Source organism: Neoarius graeffei, chromosome 24 (genome assembly GCF_027579695.1).
Source record: "Neoarius graeffei isolate fNeoGra1 chromosome 24, fNeoGra1.pri, whole genome shotgun sequence".
Lineage (NCBI taxonomy): Eukaryota > Metazoa > Chordata > Actinopteri > Siluriformes > Ariidae > Neoarius > Neoarius graeffei.
Genome location: NC_083592.1, coordinates 9,778,851 through 9,799,283, shown reverse-complemented (window position 1 = coordinate 9,799,283; position 20,433 = coordinate 9,778,851). Strand labels below are relative to the sequence as shown.

The window sequence follows — 20,433 nt, the reverse complement described above, 5'->3', positions numbered from 1 at the left end:
AACGGGGTCTTTGGGTTCCGGGATGCCTGAGAATATGAGGTTGTCGCGCATTGAACATGTTTGAATGTCCAGTATGGTTTCTTTCATTACTTTGTTTTCGGCGGTGACATATTCCATTTGTTGAGTGAGTGAAGTTACCGAAGTTCGAAGCTCTTGGTTTGAAATCTGTAATATTGCGATTTGACTGTGTGCTAATCCGAGACTGTTACGGATTTCGTTCAGCTCTTCGCGTATAGTGATTAGCATGTCCAGCTTTTTATTGATGTTTGTAAGTACACTGACCTCAACTTCCTGGGTTGTTAAATCGGTTGTGTCTGTTGCAGAGTCTCTTTTCCTTCTTTTGGAGTCGGGCTGAGTTGCATTCGGAGTTGAGTGAATCTGGTCTGGGTTCATAGTTGTCTGAAGATGCAGACAATGGTCTTCGATAAAAGCCTCCAATTCCGTTAATTCATCCAGAGTGTAATCGGAATACAAGTTGGATTATGTATGAGAAAAAGTCGCTGAGTATTAGTTTGATTTAGTCCGAAAAAAAGGGTTTATTTTGGTAGGATCTTTAGTGCTGTATCTCCCATTTGTCAACAACTGCAAGCCGCCATGTTCAATCTCACCTCTGAGTTCTCGCGATACTCACACAGCCATTCAGAGCTACTCCCGCCCTACTCCTACTGCTGGAGGAGAAGAAAAGTAGCAAGCTGGAGATTGCAAGGGAGGAGCTCAAGGAGCCATGTAGTGGACTCAGGCAAGAACACTCCACCAAGCATGTTACGTTATGGTACATTACAGGCATTTAGCAGATGCTCTTATCCAGAGGTTATGTTCCTTTCTCGAGGGCACTTCGGCCATTCTTGGAATCAAACCAGCAACTTTTTGGTCCCAAAGCTGCTTCTCTAACCATTAGGCCATAGCTTCCCCCATATACAGCCTCGAAGAAAACCTAACATCCCCAGCGATACTACATCTCCTCGGTGGAGCAAGATTACTTCGGTTGTGACCACAGCATGGTCTTCCTCAGGGTTAAATGGAGTGCTGTTTGAGGTTTATAACAACCACTTCATGGTACAAAAGCTACTCTACAGTAGTTCATGAGAGTGGCTTGGAAGAGTCACACTCCACCAGCTCATCACCTTCATCCTTGAGTTCTTCCACATTCCAACCTGCATTCGGAGACAGTTAAGATAATAGCTTCCTGATTTCCAAATATGCCACCAAGCAAGAAATGTATCATCTGGGCGGTAACCATGAGAGAAAATTATGTGCAATGAATAACAAAATGCATAGTTTTAAAGAGGAAACCAGTTGGTAAGTTGTCTCTGCAGCTTGGAGAACCTGACACACTTTTCAGCACATTGCCGATTGGACTTGCTGTTGTTTCTGTGAATAAAACCAGGACAGCCTCATCATGTTTGTGAAAAGTGTTTTAGAGCAGTGCATTGGTTTACAGTAAACGCAATGTATCATGGGACATCGAACATTTTTTGCAGGACTGAGAATGGTAGAAATTCTCCTTGTGTCAGCATCTGCAAATTAGTGGATCATTTTTCGCTGCTATTTTAGGTGAAGTTTATGTGGTAGCCAAACTAATAAATCACTCAAGTGACCTTGGCAATCTGATGATCATTTGATTCCAATTTGCGACCTTCAATCTGGCAACCTGTGACGTGTGTAGGTGGAGAACCAGAGGATTAAAAAAAACGGTTCTTTTAAAGAACAAAGAAAGCTGTGAGTTCAGAAGACTGGGAGAGAGATCTGAGAGAAGAGCTGAAGGGAAACAAGGGACAGAAACCAGGATCATCTTTTAGAAGAACGTGTCAAGACAAGAACCAACATGGTAAAGTAATAATTTTATAATATCCTTTTTACTTTAGGATCACTTTCTCTACTTCTACACTTCATAATTGTGCATAGTAAACTGAATATACACAGGTCTGTGCAGGTCTGTATCTCACTGTCAATACCTGATCCACTGTTCTCTGTACAACTGATAAGCAGGGGTGGGGTACTCAAGTCCGGACTTGAGACATTTTGTTTGTTGTCTTGGATTTGTCTTGGACTCCTTGGTACAGTATTTGCACTCTGACTTGTCTCGTCTTGACCATTGGTCTCGCCAAATATTCTAGTTGGTCTTGACTGAGTACAACTGCCTTTAAAAAATGTAGTGTTGTTTTTTTTCTCAAGTAACTTCTTCTTTTGGCTGCACCCATTAGGGGTCACCACAGCAGATCTGTTCTGCATACTTGATTTGGCATAAGTGTTTACACCGGATGCCCTTGCTGACCCAACCTTCCCCAATCTATCCAGGCTTGGGCCCGGCACCAAGTATGCACTGGCTTGTACAACTCCAGTTGCTGGGTATTTTACCTAATCTGCATGTCTATGAACCATGGGAGGAAACCCACGCAGACACGGGGAGAACATGCAAATTCTACACAGAAAGGCCCCCATCGGCTGTGAGACTCAAATCCAGAACTTTCTTTCTGTTACCCCTTTTCCACCAAATCAGTTCCATGGCTGGTTCGGGGCCAGTGCTGGTGCTGGTTCATAACTCGTTCAACTTGCGAGCCAGCTGAGAACCAGTTTGCTTTTCCATAGCTCGTGGTGCTAAGGGAAGCCACGTCATTACGTCTCTGTATACGTCATTACGTCGCTGTATACGTCAGTTGCGTCGCTACGTTGGTGTAGTAAGTGGCGGTAAGGAGAGTTTAATTTATGTCGACTACGCCACCCACGGGAGATCTAATCTCCACCTGAGCAATTACTGGTGCTCAGACACCAAGTTATCAATCACCATGTCTTTTCACATCAACAAAAGGCAACCAGGTTCGTGCAAAGATGAATCAGAGACAAGGAGTTCTATTTCCAATCATACAAATGTTTATTTATTAACAATGTAAATTTAGTAACAATGTTCAGAAAGTGGAATTTAAAAATTGGCATACGCATTCACACCCATGCACACATTCCCGCATTCACACACCTACAAGCAGTCGCACATTCACACACATGCCAACAATTACACATTCACACACATACACGCAATCACACACATACACGGAATCACAGACACGCACCAGTTGTGGGGTGAATAGCAGGTTGTACCAGCCAACCTAAATCATACAAAAACACAATAAGCAAAATAAATGTGAAAAAAAAAAAAAACTAGCAGGAAGGGCTTACCAGGGGGAGACTCCAGCAAGGAAGTGGGTCTAAAGGACCACACACACACGAATGCTACACTGACCACCCAAGTGACACTACACTGCAAATAAAAAGTGAAGGACACCAAATACCCACCACCAAATGCTCGGGGCCCCCTACTGGCCGTCCCTGATCCTGCCAAAAGGAGAAAGGAAATAGAAAATACAAAAATAAAAACCAAACCAACAACGTACACTTGCACACTGCTGTTGTGCGTAGCCCCTTTCAATTAGGACCACCAAGGCGCACAATTAGCAGGGTCTTCAATAGACTCAAATTGTTAAAATGCCATAATAAACAGAGAATGAATAGCGACAAAACAGCAGCTGGTGAAGCAACTTGCACAGCCAGGTCCAGGTAATGATGGAGGGAGGTTAGCTGCACCTTCCGACCGGGCGCACAGAAGCCAATAACCTGTCGCAGGAACAAATAAGCCAGTCACCACGGACACGACGCAGATGGCTCGAAATGCGTTACACAGAGCACCACAGGTAGAGCTCTAAGCAGGCAACGGAAGACACGGGCAGAGATCTTAAGCAGACAACGGATGACTGCAGACAACAGAGCCTGCAATATTTTGCATCTGCGCTGTAGATGTAGCCACATCAAACGCGGCCAAAAGACAAGCAGCTCAAACCACAAACAACAGCTAATGAAGCAGACAACTCGCTTGCTTGGCTGCCATAGCGTCGCACTTTTAAAGAGCTAGAATTAAATCACGTAATGACGTCAATGTAACTGCGCACTCTGATGATGTCAGCTTAAAGTGCAGGGCACCGCTACAATCTACCCCCCGCTTCTTGTATCGTCGACCCGACGATACAGCAAAAAAAAAAATGAGTCAGAGGCAATTGGAGGCCCATCAAGAGGTACTGGCCTTCAACCCACACGGTAGTCGGTGGGGGTTAGAATGCTGACCCGCTGTGACTCGAGTACTGCGACGTGGAGGCTGCTCACCACTGCTAAGGCTGGGTACCAATGGCGGGACAGCCAAGCTAGTGGAAGGAGGGTCCTGAGTACTCCTACCTGACCCCTCAATTTCACTTTGAGCATGTTCTTGAAGGGTGTCAGTCCTGACCGACATGTAGGGGCCAGTACTCCTGATCTGTTCCTCAAGGAGGACATCCTCCTCACTAGATAGCTCTCTTTGGTCAGCGGCGGTTGGTTCTCGTCGCGTTAACCCTAGAGGATTGTCTGAGGGGTGAGGTCCCAACAATCCTTTCAGCATGCTGCGATGCACGTTTTTCAGCTTAGTCGGATCACTAACTGGGGCAATTGTATATACGGCGCCACCTTCCAAAGGAGCCCGCACCGCTGTGTGTACCAGAGAATTCCACTGGTCCTGGATTTTATTACGGCCCCGTACCCCAAGGTCGCGCACATACACCAACCGTCCCACTTCTAAAGCAGGGCTCCGCACCTGGGGGTCATGCCTATCTTTGCGATATTCTGCCGCAGCTGCAAGGCGTTCCCTAGCCCCATCGAACGCTACTTGGAGCCGGGCCTGGTGTTCCTGTACCCAATCGCACACCTGACCATGGGCCGGCACTCGAACTCGGCCGAGAAGGAAGTCCACTGGCAGCTGCGGTTCCTGCCCAAACATCAGGAAATGAGGGGATTCTCCCGTAGCCTGGTGTGGAGTGGTGTTGTAGCAGAAAAGTACATGGGGCAAACAAGTGGCCCAGTCCCGTTTGCAAGAGGCCGGCAATGTACGAAGCAGGTTATGGAGTGTACGGTTAAACCGCTCACATTGGCCATTCCCAGCTGGGTGATACGGAGTTGTTCGCGACTTCTGAACACCATACATGGTGCAGAGTTGCTGGATCAAGTTACTCTCGAAGCAGCGCCCCTGATCAGAATGAAGCCGGCTAGGGATGCCATATCGATAAAACCACTCCGTTACCAAAACCTGGGCCACAGTCGAGGCCCGCTGATCCCGTGTGGGGACTGCAACAGAATATTTGCTGAAGACGTCAATTATGACTAAGACGTTCTCGACCCCACCGATGGTGGGCTCCAAAACGGTAAAGTCCACCGCCACAGTCTCATTAGGGCGTGATGCCAACAGGTGACCCATGAATGTGGAGGCAGGGGGGGCTGTCTCCTTAGCTACCTGACATCGAGGGCACTCCTCACACCACTGGTGAACCTCCGCAAACATTCGCGGCCAGTATCACCTCTGACGGACCAACTCCAGGGTGCGATTGACTCCTTGGTGACCATGCTGCTGGTGGAGTTGCTGCAAAACCTCAGAGCGTAAAGCAGATGGCAGAATCAGCTGACGGCACTCTTCCCCACCGTTGGGGTGAAGGACGCGTCGATAAAGCACTCCCTCATTGTCAACTAGTCGGTCCCATTGGCGCAATAAAATAAGCACCAAGGGTGACAGGGCCTGTCTCTCTTCACGAGTCGGACGGCACTGGTCCCTCCAAAAGACGAGGGCCGACCGAATAATGGGGTCATTCTCCTGTAAAGAGCGCAAATCCGCCGGAGCATGAGACGGTAGCACAGAGACTACCAGTTGAGTGGCTCGAATGCCCTCTCCCTGGGCTGCTACCTGTTGCAGCAGTTTAGGGACCGCCGTCCCTGAAGCCAAATCACATACCCCCTCCCCTTCAGGTTGGTATTGCCGCGAAAGGGCGTCAGCATTGCGATTTGACCTCCCAGATCGATACTTTAATTTGAAGTCAAAAGACGCCAAGTGAGCAGCCCAGCGATGTTCTACTGCCCCTAACTTTGCAGAGGAGAGGTGGCTCAAGGGGTTGTTGTCTGTATAGACTATGCACTTCTGACCAATTAAATACTCCCTGAATTTCTCGGTAATCGCCCACTTCAGGGCAAGAAATTCGAGCTTCATGGAGCTATAATTGGTCATATTGCATTCGGTTGGTCGCAGGGCTCTACTAGCGTACGCTACAGGCCGGACCTTACCGTCCGCCTCCTGCGACAGCACTGCCCCTAAGCCACAATGGCTCACATCCACTTCAAGGATGAACGGCCGGCTGAAGTCTGCATAAGCCTGTACTGGTGAGGAGACAAGCTTTTCTTTAAGTCCCTCAAAACTGGCCTCGCATTCCTCAGACCAGGCTTCCTGGATCATCCATCCTGACACCCGTCTGGACCCACCTCCACTCAATTCAGCCACCAGTCGGTGTAAAGGGGCTGCCACTCTTGCAAAGCCTTCCACAAACCGCCGGTAATAGCTCGCAAAGCCAAGGAAAGAGCAGAGCTCCGACACGTTGGTAGGCCGACGCCATTTTGAGACTGCGTCCACCTTCTCAGGATCAGTAGAGACGCCGTGCTGAGAAATAACATGGCCCAAATATCGTACCTCCGGTTTGAAGAAGGCACACTTCCCTAACTTGGCCTTGAGACCTTCCATCTGTAACCGGGTCAAGACCATCTCCAGTCGCTGCAGATGTTGTGCTACGGTGGATGAGAAAATTACAATATCGTCAAGATACAGCAGGACAGAATGACACTGTTGGTCACCGAACATGCGTTGCATCAGGCGCTGGAAGGTGCTAGGTGCATTGCAAAGACCAAACGGCATTCTGTTCCACTCGAACAATCCGAACGGTGTACAGAATGCCGTTTTAGCCTGATCACCCTCTGACACAGGGACTTGGTTGTACCCGCTGGCTAAGTCCATAGTGGAGAACCAGCGGGCACCTACCAACATGTCCAGCGTCTCCTCGATTCGAGGAAGAGGGAAGGCATCCTTCCGTGTCCTGGCGTTCAGCAGACGATAGTCTACACAGAGCCTTAAGCTCCCATCCTTCTTCTTGACCAGGACCAGAGGTGATGCAAAGGGACTGCTGCTCTCCCTAATGACCTTGGCCTGGAGAAGCTGGTGTATGTGAGATTTAACTGCTTCATAATCAGAACGGGCGATGCGCCTATAGCGCTGGCGAACTGGGGCCTGATCCAATAATGGGATGTCATGGGAAATAAGGGTAGTACAACCCAAATCTCCTTCATGGGCAGAAAAGACAGATGAATACTTCAATAGCAGTGCACGGACCTGTGTTTGCTCCACGTCAAACAGGGGCGACAAATCAATAACCTTAATTTGCTCCTCCACTGGCGACGGAACCGAGGGTTGACAGCCAGCAGTGGCAGCAACAGATCGAACCTCTACCACACCCCGCGGCAAGCTAACCATTGAAACCCTGCTCAGCTGTCCGAGCATAGTACGCGGGTAAAGTAAAATGTCAGTAAAACCGACATTTACAACTGGAATATGCACTGAGCCTTGAGCCACCTGTACAAGGGCTGGGGAAACCAACAATCCCCCGGGCAGCCCCCGATCAGTTGGCTCAAACAGCATGCCACACCCTACATACTGCTCGGAACAGGTCGCGGCGACCATTTTTATAGTTCCCCCTGGAACTCGCCATGGCCTTCGACCACCAACCTTGACTGGGCTGCTGGTTTTGCCAGCAGGCTGAAGTTCAGCCTGATAACAATGTTGCAGTGCCCTTACCACTGGCTGTGGCGCTGTGGAGACAGATGGAAGGTCAAACAGGGTGGGGCCATGTTGCCCAAAAAATTCCTGATAGCACTTACTCATCACGTTCATTCCCAGAACCCCCGGAACATAAGCTGGCAAGCACCCTGGGGGTCCCGAACAACCAAGACACCACAGTTATGCATGCATTTACCGCACAATTCTACATCCAGCTCTAAATAGCCCAAGTATGGAATTTCGAGGCCATTAGCAGCACAAAGCTGTAGCCAGTGGCACGATTGCAAACATTCCTGGCCCAAAGGCTCAAAATGTGCCAAGAAGAAACTCTCGGTTATCGTAGACACCATAGACCCTGTGTCAATAAGGCAGGGAACACTAACCCCGCCCATCGAAACAAGCAAATGCGGACAGTTGGACAATAAGCCATCAGCAACAGTAAGAGAACCAGACGAGATAACCGAGCCAAGGAGTGCCCCCTCCGGACTGTGGCCCTTCAGTCCGGCGGGCATTAGTTTTCCAATGGCCGGTTCAAGCAGGAGGGTCTACTCTCAAGAGGCATCAAGCCTCCATTAGAAGGAACCGGTGGAGGCCGCACTACTCTCTCCCCATCGCAATCCCCTGCATAATGACCAGGCTGCTGGCAACGCCTGCAGATAATGGGCCCCTGCCGGGGGGACCGACCACGCCTCCGCGGCTCCTCCTGTGTGGCCACACTACGGGAAAGATTTTGCAACTGCATCTGCTGCTGCTGTACCATTCCCATTAGCTTCTCCATGTCAGATTTTAATTTCTCCAGGTCAGACCTTGGTAGGGGCCCGCCCTGAGGGCCACTGGTCACTGCACAGAATGTACCAGAGACCCCAAAGATTCTATCGGTGCTAGATGGTAAGGAGAAACTACGCAGCCGTATAGGTTCGACAGAACCCTCACGCTCCCAACGAATGGCTTCGTTACGAAGCTCAATAAGAGTAGCCAATGGTTTGGTATGAATGAAGCTTTTCAGGGCACGGCGCAAGGCACCCTCTCTTACATGCTCCACGAATTGGTCACGCAGCAGAACATCTGCATTAATGATCCCCTCTGGCGCATGCCGTTTGACCTTATCCATTAGGGTCATTAACGTGATCGAAAACTCAAGCAAGGACTCCTCCTCCTGCTGTTTTCTGGAAAAGAACGCCTCCTGCAAGGCGACATACAATTGGGGGCAACCATATAACTCCTGCAAGATTTCTAATATCTTCTCTGGATTCTCCCTCTCCTCCCTTGGCCTATACCGAATCTCTTCCCGAGCCTCACCCTCGAGATGATCAAAAAGAAAATAGGCCTTTTCGATTGTAGACAGGTGCCGAGCCCGCATACAGGCAACCGCTTCCTCTTTCCACTCTTCAATGCCTATACCTACACTTCCCCTAAAAGTGGGGCACTTCTTTTCCCGAGGGATAAAGACTAACCGTTCAGTTGGTACGGCTGGCACACTAGGGCCAGGGGCATCTGCACTCGAACCTTGCCCTGAGTGCATAGTTTTCAAACGTTCGTTCTCAGTTCTTAGCTGGGCTACTAGGTCCCTAAGTTCTTGCATCTCCTCAGACATACTAACACAAAAGGCGTGGAAACGGATTTTAGAATTTAAGCAACTCACAGGATGAGGCTGGAAGGACCTCCAGATGGCTGTAGACTTCCAAAGCCAGCTGCTGCTTTGTCTCTAGGTAGAAAAAAAGAACTGATGCCACTCACTCAACACTCATACAAGATAAATACAACACCCATACAGCAAAACTATGTTACTAAAATGAAAAACAGAGTTTACAAAAATAGAACACCAGTCTCTGTTCTTTTATGCTAATCCTGCCGACCATAAGCCAAAATGTAGTAAGCGGCAGTAAGGAGAGTTTAATTTATGTCGACTACGCCACCCACGGGAGATCTAATCTCCACCTGAGCAATTACTGGTGCTCAGACACCAAGTTATCAATCACCATGTCTTTTCACATCAACAAAAGGCAACCAGGTTCGTGCAAAGATGAATCAGAGACAAGGAGTTCTATTTCCAATCATACAAATGTTTATTTATTAACAATGTAAATTTAGTAACAATGTTCAGAAAGTGAAATTTAAAAATTGGCATACGCATTCACACCCATGCACACATTCCCGCATTCACACACCTACAAGCAGTCGCACATTCACACACATGCCAACAATTACACATTCACACACATACACGCAATCACACACATACACGGAATCACAGACACGCACCAGTTGTGGGGTGAATAGCAGGTTGTACCAGCCAACCTAAATCATACAAAAACACAATAAGCAAAATAAATGTAAAAAAAAACAAACTAGCAGGAAGGGCTTACCAGGGGGAGACTCCAGCAAGGAAGTGGGTCTAAAGGACCACACACACACGAATGCTACACTGACCACCCAAGTGACACTACACTGCAAATAAAAAGTGAAGGACACCAAATACCCACCACCAAATGCTCGGGGCCCCCTACTGGCCGTCCCTGATCCTGCCAAAAGGAGAAAGGAAATAGAAAATACAAAAATAAAAACCAAACCAACAACGTACACTTGCACGCTGCCGTTGTGCGTAGCCCCTTTCAATTAGGACCACCAAGGCGCACAATTAGCAGGGTCTTCAATAGACTCAAATTGTTAAAATGCCATAATAAACAGAGAATGAATAGCGACAAAACAGCAGCTGGTGAAGCAACTTGCACAGCCAGGTCCAGGTAATGATGGAGGGAGGTTAGCTGCACCTTCCGACCGGGCGCACAGAAGCCAATAACCTGTCGCAGGAACAAATAAGCCAGTCACCACGGACACGACGCAGATGGCTCGAAATGCGTTACACGGAGCGCCACAGGTAGAGATCTAAGCAGGCAACGGAAGACACGGGCAGAGATCTTAAGCAGACAACGGATGACTGCAGACAACAGAGCCTGCAATATTTTGCATCTGCGCTGTAGATGTAGCCACATCAAACGCGGCCAAAAGACAAGCAGCTCAAACCACAAACAACAGCCAATGAAGCAGACAACTCGCTTGCTTGGCTGCCATAGCGTCGCACTTTTAAAGAGCTAGAATTAAATCACGTAATGACGTCAATGTAACTGCGCACTCTGATGACATCAGCTTAAAGTGCAGGGCACCGCTACATTGGCATAAACCTTGGCGCGAATATCGAAGCAAAAACAATGTGGAAGCAGCAGCAGCTACAACAACAATAATAATAATGGATTACTTCACGTTTGTACAGCTGCTGCTTCTCATTGCTTAAAAATGGCGATCTTTCACGGTCTTGTTATTGTTGTTGGTCTTAACAACTCCACCCCCCCGCTGACGTAAGCGGTTCTTTCCTCTGGCCCAGCAGAGAGTTGGTGCTAGCCTGGAACTGTTTTTTCTGGCCCCAGAGCCAGTTCTTTGTCAGTGGAAACAGAAAACCCTGTTCCAAACTAAGCACTGGCCCCGAACCAGCCCTGGAACTGCTTTGGTGGAAAAGGGGCATGTGAGGTGACAGTGATAACCACTGCACCACAGTGCCACCCTGTTTTTTCTCAAGTAACTCCTCCTTCAAAATAAAGTCATTGATTAAGCGAGCATGTTCAGAAAACGGGCACTGGTTTATCCATCCATCCATTCATCCATTATCTGTAGCCACTTATCCTGTACACGGCCACAGGCAAGCTGGAGCCTATCCCAGCTGACTATGGGCAAGAGGCGGGGTACACCCTGGACTAGTCGCCAGGTCATCGCAGGGCTAACGCACAGAGACAAACAACCATTCACACTCACATCCACACCTACGGTCAATTTAGAGCCACCAGTTAGCCTAACTGCATGTCTTTGGACTGTGGGGGAAACCGGAGCACCCGGAGGAAACCCATGCAGACACGGGGAGAACATGCAAACTCCACACAGAAAGGCCCTCGTTGGCCGTTTGGCTCGAACCCAGAACCTTCTTGCTGTGAGGTGACAGTGATAACCACTGCACCACAGTGCCACCCTGTTTTTTCTCAAGTAACTCCTCCTGCAAAATTGATTGAGCGAGCTTGTTCAGAAAATGAGCACTGGTTTAATAAATTCCAATTCCATCTAGAACGGGTCTTGACATTGGCCATTTGGTAACCAGTCATATACCTCCTGACACTTTCTGCACATGATGCATCCATGCTCATCATGTTCATTTTGGCCACAGACACAATGTTGGGGAATTCAAGCAATATAAATTCAGTTTTACAAACCACAGACAATTTCTCAATGAAGAGGAAGCACAAGCACACCCGTGAACCTGTTCATATTTGAATCTTGTCAAAAATCACGTGAAGTAAAAAGATGAATCCAATGACAAATGAATCAAGATCAAATAAATGAAGCATGTGAAAAAAATTATATGTAAAAAAAATCAATTAACTCAAAGGGTACTGAGTCGAGCACATACCTCCACCAAGGCACATACAGAATTATCAACATCCGAATGAAGTCACTTGAACCTAAGATAATACTAAAGATTCCCACCAAATTTCACCCAAACCTGTTCACTACTTTTTGTTATGCTGGGAACAGACAAAAAAATCCTGGGTCTGCATACATATCTGGATTTGGATCAAAATTGAAAATCAGCTGTTCCTTGGTGCATGGCTCACTTTTCTTCCAAATTTCAGCAAAATCCATTCACTACTTTTTGAGTTATGTTGGGAACAGGCAAACAAACAAAGGCGAAAACATAACCTCCTCCAACCCTGCTGACTGAGGTCTCATCTCATCTCATTATCTCTAGCCGCTTTATCCTGTTCTACAGGGTCGCAGGCAAGCTGGAGCCTATCCCAGCTGACTACAGGCGAAAGGCGGGGTACACCCTGGACAAGTCGCCAGGTCATCACAGGGCTGACACATAGACACAGACAACCATTCACACTCATGGTCAATTTAGAGTCACCAGTTAACCTAACCTGCATGTTTTTTTTTTCCATCCAAGATGGCGCTGCGGACGGCTGCCTCGGGACTTCGCTCTCTCGTACTTTCTATGTTTTGTGTAATTGTTGTGTTAATTCTTCTTCGTGCTTTCACGGAAAGCTGCTGCGCTGAGGTTTTTTAAATGTTTCCACATAGTGCTCCTGATAGGAGCATAATGCAGAGGTGTTTTTTTCCTCTCATCTCGTATTGCTCTGCCTCTCCTCCCCTGAGCTTTCCTGCTTCTGCTCTGCTGACTCGTCTTGTCTGAGAGACCCTTTCTACATTGTTCTTCAAATCAGAATTCATGAATTTGAGAAACTGGTCTCTTCACGCAATTGACACAATCTTCTCGACGAGAAGCCTGGGTTCGGGGGAACCGGCCTGTCCTGCCGGAACGTTCACAGCTGGATATAAGATGGACGCTTGGGAGAAGTGTCGTGTCGTGTGCCTGGCGGTTCTTTCTGTGGAGGACATTGAGGATATTTACTTATTCGGAACCATGATCACAGGACTTTTGCTGATTGGACTAGGCATTGCCCTAGTGTATCGAGGAAATCAGAAAACGGTGACAGCTGTTCAAAGCCCCATAAAGCTGCACGACATGATTGAAGCGGTGGGCAGAGCTGTTGGCACTCAGACTGTGGCTATTTAAAAACTTGAGCCGCTCAGTGGATTCGATATTGGAGAAGTTGATGGCTTTGCAGAGAGATATGGATCATTTTAGTGGCCAGAATGGACGAAAGGGGTAGTCTGCCACATCTACCCGTTTCAAGCCTAAACAAATTCCAATCTTATCTTTGGCTCTCCCAGCCAGCACTGCCTCAAGGTCATTGCTGGAGCAACAATCTTCCCCTGAAGATCACTGCAGTTAGACCTTCTCTCTGTATTTCCTATTATTCCCTACTATTGCACCATTCCTGTGTTTTGTTTGTTTGTTTTGTGTGTACGCTTTTATCTGTGTTGTACTGTACTATGAAAGCTAAGTGGTACCGGAGTCAAATTCCTCGTGTGTGTTCGCACACCTGGCAATAAAAGTGTTTCTGATTCTGATGTCTTTGGATTGTGGGGGAAACCGGAGCACCCCCACGCGGACATGGGGAGAACATGCAAACTTCACACAGAAAGGCCCTCGCCGGCCATGGGGCTCGAACCCGGACCTTCTTGCTGTAAGGCGACAGCGCTAACCACTATACCACGCTAACAGAGGTAAAAATGTGAAAATAAACAAATAGTTAACATTACTACAGTCAGCGAACTGAACTAGTTTGCATTCTCATGAGTACTTTAAGTCAATAAAACAAACCGAGGATTGCATTTTACAAACTCTCAGAAACACTCACATTTATATAATATGTTTTTGCATATCTATCTCAGAGCTACGTCAGATATTTGGTCAGATATTGTATAGTAATACGAAATACGTAATTAAATATAAACCCAAAATTCATCTTCAGCACGAATCACCACTGCAGCTTGGATCTTGAAATGCAGGTTATTCAACATCACAGACATCATTCCGCCCCCACATTATCAGGAAGTTATTGTTTGCATATTGATCTGAAAGTAAAATTTCACATGGGGGGTTAAATAAAAAATGAAACAAAACTGAACCTCAGTGTCCTCATAGTGAGTAGTTAATATTTTATAAAGTAATTATTTTTTGGCCTTGATGATAAATGAATAGCTAGCAAAACATTTTTTCTGCCTGAAGGAGGCGCTTTTCACTTTCTCTCAATGAAACCTGTGATTGATTGATTGATTGATTGATTGATTGATTGATTGATTGATTGATTGATTGATTGATTGATTGATTTTATCAGCCAGTCCTGATGTGTTACGACATCAGAAGTTCACAAATTTCCCCGGGGAGGTAGATGGGGATGGTTTCTCTACCTGGGCTCAGGTTCAGTCTTTCATTACGAAATGAATAGTGGACAAGACATTGAAAAAAAACCCAGACATTTTACACATACTGTACTGTATATGTCCTTTAAATACTGGACACTGTTAAAGATCCGATATTTCATATACTATATATTAGTATACGGTTAGTCTATTTGACACACTGTATATTTCTTATATGGACACGAGTGTTTTACTGGGAAATACATTACTCGTAGTTTTCATCCGAGCTCCATCCAGGACATGGAGAACCAAAACTGTGACATAAACCTCTATATGTCACTCGTGAGGAAATCAATAAATTTTTTTGATAAATTTGGGGACTTTTTGTTTGTGAATGTGTTGATATAATAAAAAGAAATCACATGTTGGCTTGAAGATACGTATGACGTTTATCTTGTCGTGTTGAAAATCTCACATTTTTCATACAAAAGAGAACACAGATCTGAGTGATATATTTAAATAATATTGGCTGGCGATGAGTGGTATATCAGATATATTACATTCAGCTAGCATGTTACTGAACGAGTCGAAGATGAGTAACTGAATGGAATATATCTGATAGACCACAAAAAAAAAGAAGCCAGCCAATAATAATAATAATAATTTCAATTTATATACCGCCATTCTCAAAGCCCAAGGTCGCTTTACAATTATAGGCAGAAAAAGTCCACCAAATAAAGGTCAGGATGTCATTCCAGTGGTGTAGCAGCTACAGTCCCACCAAAAGGCATACGAAAACAAGTCCCACACCGCCAGCACAGCCACCGTGCCACCGCCAGGCAACATCACTCAGAACACCACGCCATGGATCCACAAAGCGAGCAGAGCACTGGTACGTCCCAAACCGCCTGCACAGCCGCCACGACACCACTGAGCAACATCACTCGGAACATCATGCCAAGCACTAAAGCACAGAGCGCTGGACAACCACGATGTTAAAATGAGCAACAAGCTCACTGCAGTCCATAGCTGGGAGCACAGGCATCACCCACAGCGAACCAAGGCCTGGAGGGAACCGACGCCCAAAACTGGGTCCGGAGCTACACCACAACTGGCAGACAAAACACTCAAACAAACATCAAACTACACAAACACACAAAAAAAGAAAAAAGAAAAATAAAAAAAGGAGAGAAAATAAAATAAAACGCTCTAGTGACAAGCAGCAGCCAGAATGCGCACAACGTACTCTCAACCGGAAACGGAAACAGAAAAAAAAGTCATTATTATTATTATTATACATACACACTCTCTTCATATCAGGACTCTCGAATGAATTAGCTTACCTGTGACTCGGTGCTGTTAGTGCAGCAGTTCAGTTACCTTCCAGCCAGTATAGTGTTAGCAAATATTATTATTATTATTATTATTATTATTATTATTATTATTATTTTCCCTGTGTAATTTACTTAGTTACTTTTAAAATCAACATCGACAGCGACACACAACGGAGCGACCTGGCAGCCAAAACTCTCTCAAAATCTGCTTTTAACAAAGCAAACGTCACAGCCATGTTCATTTACAAACTATCACAGTCACTCGCTAGCGCAAAAGTTTTACATCTCTGACGCGTCTCTTTTCCAGGTTTTCGATGTCCAGGTTTGGTATGTTTTTCTCTTGTAAATATGCGTGAAGAATATATAATTAAGTTTTGGTAGACTTTCGAGTGTTCAGCACATCTTCAGTTTCAGTTTTTAGTTTATTTATTTAGCACTTAATTATAGCATAGCTAATCCTAGCAGTAGCACTGGATTAGCCTCGTCTTCTCTCTTTCCCAGCGGGCAAAGAAATGATTGTGCGCACGCGCAGCAGAAACATTTTGTCATTGGATCTTCACATGAGTGCTGATGTGATGTCGTGTTGTCTTGACAACGTGCAATATTGTAACAATATTGCATGCTTATTGGGGAGAGTGGCGTAATACATGTAGCAGAAGCGATATGATAACAATATTGCATGCCATCAATAAACCCACTAGAAGGGAATAGAATCCATGTTTTTATTCCATGGAAAAAGTGTCCTGGATGGATAATAATTCCTGATATTTCACTCCGATGATATCACTCCCAGTGTTTTCCCGCTGACTAGATGCACGCTGTCAAAATGGCAAACCGGTTCAAAATTAAAATTATTTTGATTAACTTGCGTATTTTTTTGTAGATGTGTCCATACAATATAAAGAACTTTACACGGTGGCACAAAGATATGAAGTTTATCTTATTGTGTTGAAAATATTTTCACTCGTTCATTTCATTCACTCCTGAATATGTTCACCACTCGAAGATAAACTTCATATCTTTGCACAACCATGTAATATCCTCTATTCAGGGGTTCCCAAACTTTTCCATGCCAAGGCGCCCCAAACAGCATTAGCTTCTGGCCGGGGACCCCCTTTGCAAACCCACAGACAATGCTACAAAATATGCAAAGAAACATCAACTTTTAGAATGTTTTCTCTTACTTTTATTCAATAGTCAATAATTGTTACATTTGTTTAGCATAAGAATATTATTAACTAACATGTTTTCAACACAAATATTTTCGCACTGAACAATAAACCGTATAACCTCCTGTAGTACCTGATTCAACTCGTTATCCATCCTTTTTGCGACCAGTGCCTCGCGATGGAGCATGCAGTGTGTGGCCACTACATGCGGGGCCTTCTGCTTAATGAGCGCGGTCACTCCACTGATCTTCCCGGTCATTGCCGCGGCTCCATCCGAACACACCCCCACACAACGGGTCCAGTCCAATCCGTTAGACCCGATGTAATCGTCCAAAACTTGAAAAATGTCTTTCCCAGTAGTTCTTCTTTCAAGTGCTTTACAAAATAGTATTTCCTCCACAAATCTTTCCTGTGAAATAAATCTGATGTACACAAGCAGTTGGGCCTCATTGGATAAATCTGTGCTCTCATCCAGCTGAAGTGCGAAGTATTCGCTGGCTCTCACCTGCTCCAACAGCTGAGCAGATACGTCTTGAGCCATGTCACCAATCCGTCGGCTCACAGTGTTATCAGAGAGTGGGACAGCATCGATTTTTTTGGCAGCATCCTCACCAAGCAATTCTCAGACAATGTCTTTGGTGGCTGGTAAAATCAAATCTTCTCCAATTGAGTGAGTTTTTTTAGCCCGAGCAATGTGGTACAAGGCTAAAAATGATGCCTTCAGGGCCCGCTCGGGGACAGTAGCTTGCTGGGTGAATGCAGCAGATTGCCTGACCAAATGCTCTTCTTTGCGTCTGAAGAAATCTACTGTTTTTTCGGCATCTGTCGGATGTCTTTGTACCAAGTGACGCTGAAGTTTCGAAGGTTTTAAGCACTCGTTTGACAGGGTCTCCAGACAGAGGACGCATTTCGGGCAATCATGGCCATTTTTCTGTATGGCTGTAAAGCCATACTTAATGTATGCTGCCTCATATTTTCGGATTTTAGTTGGCCAGGACTTCTTAGTTTGTTTCGCAGCAGTGTCCTCCACAGCAGGGCTGTTGGTTTGTTCCTTCGGTTCCTTCCATCAGCACCTTGTTTACCTAACGATTGTTGCATGTGTGTGAAAATGGCAGACATTTTTTGTGCATATTCAGCATTGAGGGGTGTGTGTGTGTGTGTGTGTGTGTGTGTGTGTGTGTGTGTGTGTGTGTGTGTGTTCAGAAAAAAGGAGAAAGCCAGCTGCAGCAGGTTCAGGAGAATGTGGAGGAGGTTCAGATCATCATGAATGACAATGTCACCAGGGTCAGAGAGCGCGAGGCCGAACTAGAGGAACTGGTCGACAGAGCTGAAACACTGCTGATGAAAGTAAATATGAACTTTCTGAATGTTCATGCATAAAAAACATTAGCTGTAGAATGTACCATGTACATGATTTTGACCCAATTTCGACTTTAAGTGTAGTCATATTTCTGCTCCTGCACCATGCTCCTATTAAGTGATTTAAAATATATAAATATATATAAATACATAACATAACGAGGAATTCAGTCAACAGAACAGAAGTGAGTGAATGAATCAGCACTTATTGTCCCACCATTTGAATGACGTTCCAGATGTTGCAATACAGAGATCTTATAAACTTCTTATTTGTTCTTTACAGGTTGCCAGTAAAGTTGTTTTTCCTAAGGTAGATTAGATTAAAATGTGCAGGTAGGACCGCAGGCTGTCTTTCAATGGAACTGGAATTAAATCTCGAATTATAATTTTTCAAGTCTGCTAGACTGGCAAAACAAAAACATATTTGAGAACAATGTAAAATAGAAAATGCCCAAATTTGCCCATGGCTGCACCTGAATGCTCATTATGTACCCGAGTGTAACTGTGGTACGTTCTATAAGTATGCAAGCAAGTAGTAAGGACACAATTCGGATGAACTCCATCACCATCATCTTACCTGTCCTCTGACCTGGATATTTTTCCCCATGGAAATTCTTCTTCTTTGGTTATCAGAGATTCCGGCTGAATTATGGGACAGCATAGTGTGGTACATTTGCATACTACAGATGTAGTGGATCATCCAGGTGCCTACTGAGTATTCGGACACCCTACGTATATAGAGAGTAATACTGCTTTTAGCATACTAATAATATGGAAGTATGTGTACCTTGGTGCAGATGAAGCTCCCGTCACTCTGCAGTCCACCTTGTCGATTTAGGGGCTCTGCATGCTCTTGCGACAAGGCTTTCGCAGATAGCTTTTCACAGACAGCTGTAATTTATCGTTGAGCGGGGAGTAATAGGCGTGCGCGATGTTATTCACCGCCACAACGCAAGGGGGTGCAAAGTCACAAAATAGCTAGGAGTAGTTGGTGGGTGTGGTTAGTGGAGTGTTTATCCTCCGGTTACTTATAATGACTAGAACTGAAGTCGTATAGATGTACGTACTCCCTCACTTCCTCGATCAACCGCTCTTCGTGCTGCTCCATCTTCGCTCGGGTTTTTAAAAATGGCGGTCGTGAAAACAAAACAAACCGGGAAAGTAGGGAAGCAGAAGTGCGTGTACAGCGGATGTAGAGTGGACCAATCAGAGCCCTCTTGTCTGCGATGCTGTCTGCGAGGCTGTCTGCGGTGGTCACAATTTTTGGGAGGTGCGCGCAGAGCATCTGCGAAGGGGGGGGCTTCGCAGACGCCATCTGCGACGCCATCTGCGAGGACTGGGTTATCAGCATAAATTGGCCTTTAGACTTCGCCGATGACATTGCACTCCTTGAAGACACTGTCAGTTCTGTCGAGGCTCTTCTTCATTGTCTCGAGTTGGCTTCTCAGGCTGTTGGTCTCCAGCTAAATGCAAAGAAAACCAAAGTGATGCACCTGAACCCCTTGACTAATAACTCCCTTCATGCTCTTGACAACTCGAGTATAGAGAAAGTCAATGACTTTAAATCCCTGGACTGTTGGACAAGTATGCCCCATGATATTGAAAGTCAAAAAGCCAAATCAGTGGGTGTCCTTAATGCCCTATACAAAGTCTGTGTTGAACCTCTGACCAGGGAAACTAAGATTAGGGTTTTTAATGCGTCATTCGAGTCCATATTGTTATATGGCTCAGAATTTTGGTCCTTGACCAAAGCTCAGGAAAAGTCCCTGGATTGTACTTATACTAATATGCTGTGAAGAATCCTAAATGTATCCTGGCATGATCACTGGTCCAATAATCAGCTCTCTGACAACTTACCCCGCCTCTCATGTATCACCAGGAAGTGATGCTTTTTGCGATCACGTTATGTGGCACGACCAACCTGTGGCGCAAGTGTTGCTCTGGGAGCCTGACACAAAGTGCAAGTTTGGCCGGCCATGTACCACTCTGAAGATGGTACTTGAAAAGGACATACAGTAAGCCTACTGAGTGACCACCTCAAGGCAGCTATGGCTGACAGGTAGGCCTGGGCAAAGATCTCTCTGCAAGTCACTGG

General features: G+C 45.9%; 1 protein-coding gene across 2 annotated transcripts in view; it reads left to right on the top strand.

Annotated features, from left to right (window-relative positions):
- The first annotated feature begins 1,301 nt into the window (after window positions 1-1,301).
- LOC132872930 (vesicle-associated membrane protein 1-like) overlaps window positions 1,302-20,433 on the top strand; it is a 55,861-nt gene continuing 36,729 nt past the window's right edge. For both annotated transcript variants that reach the window (XM_060908067.1, XM_060908068.1), the window contains exons 1-2: window positions 1,302-1,828; window positions 18,183-18,326. In XM_060908067.1, the coding sequence (XP_060764050.1) occupies window positions 1,826-1,828; window positions 18,183-18,326 (147 nt within the window). In that variant the 5' untranslated portion in view covers window positions 1,302-1,825. The remainder of the gene's footprint in view (window positions 1,829-18,182; window positions 18,327-20,433) is intronic.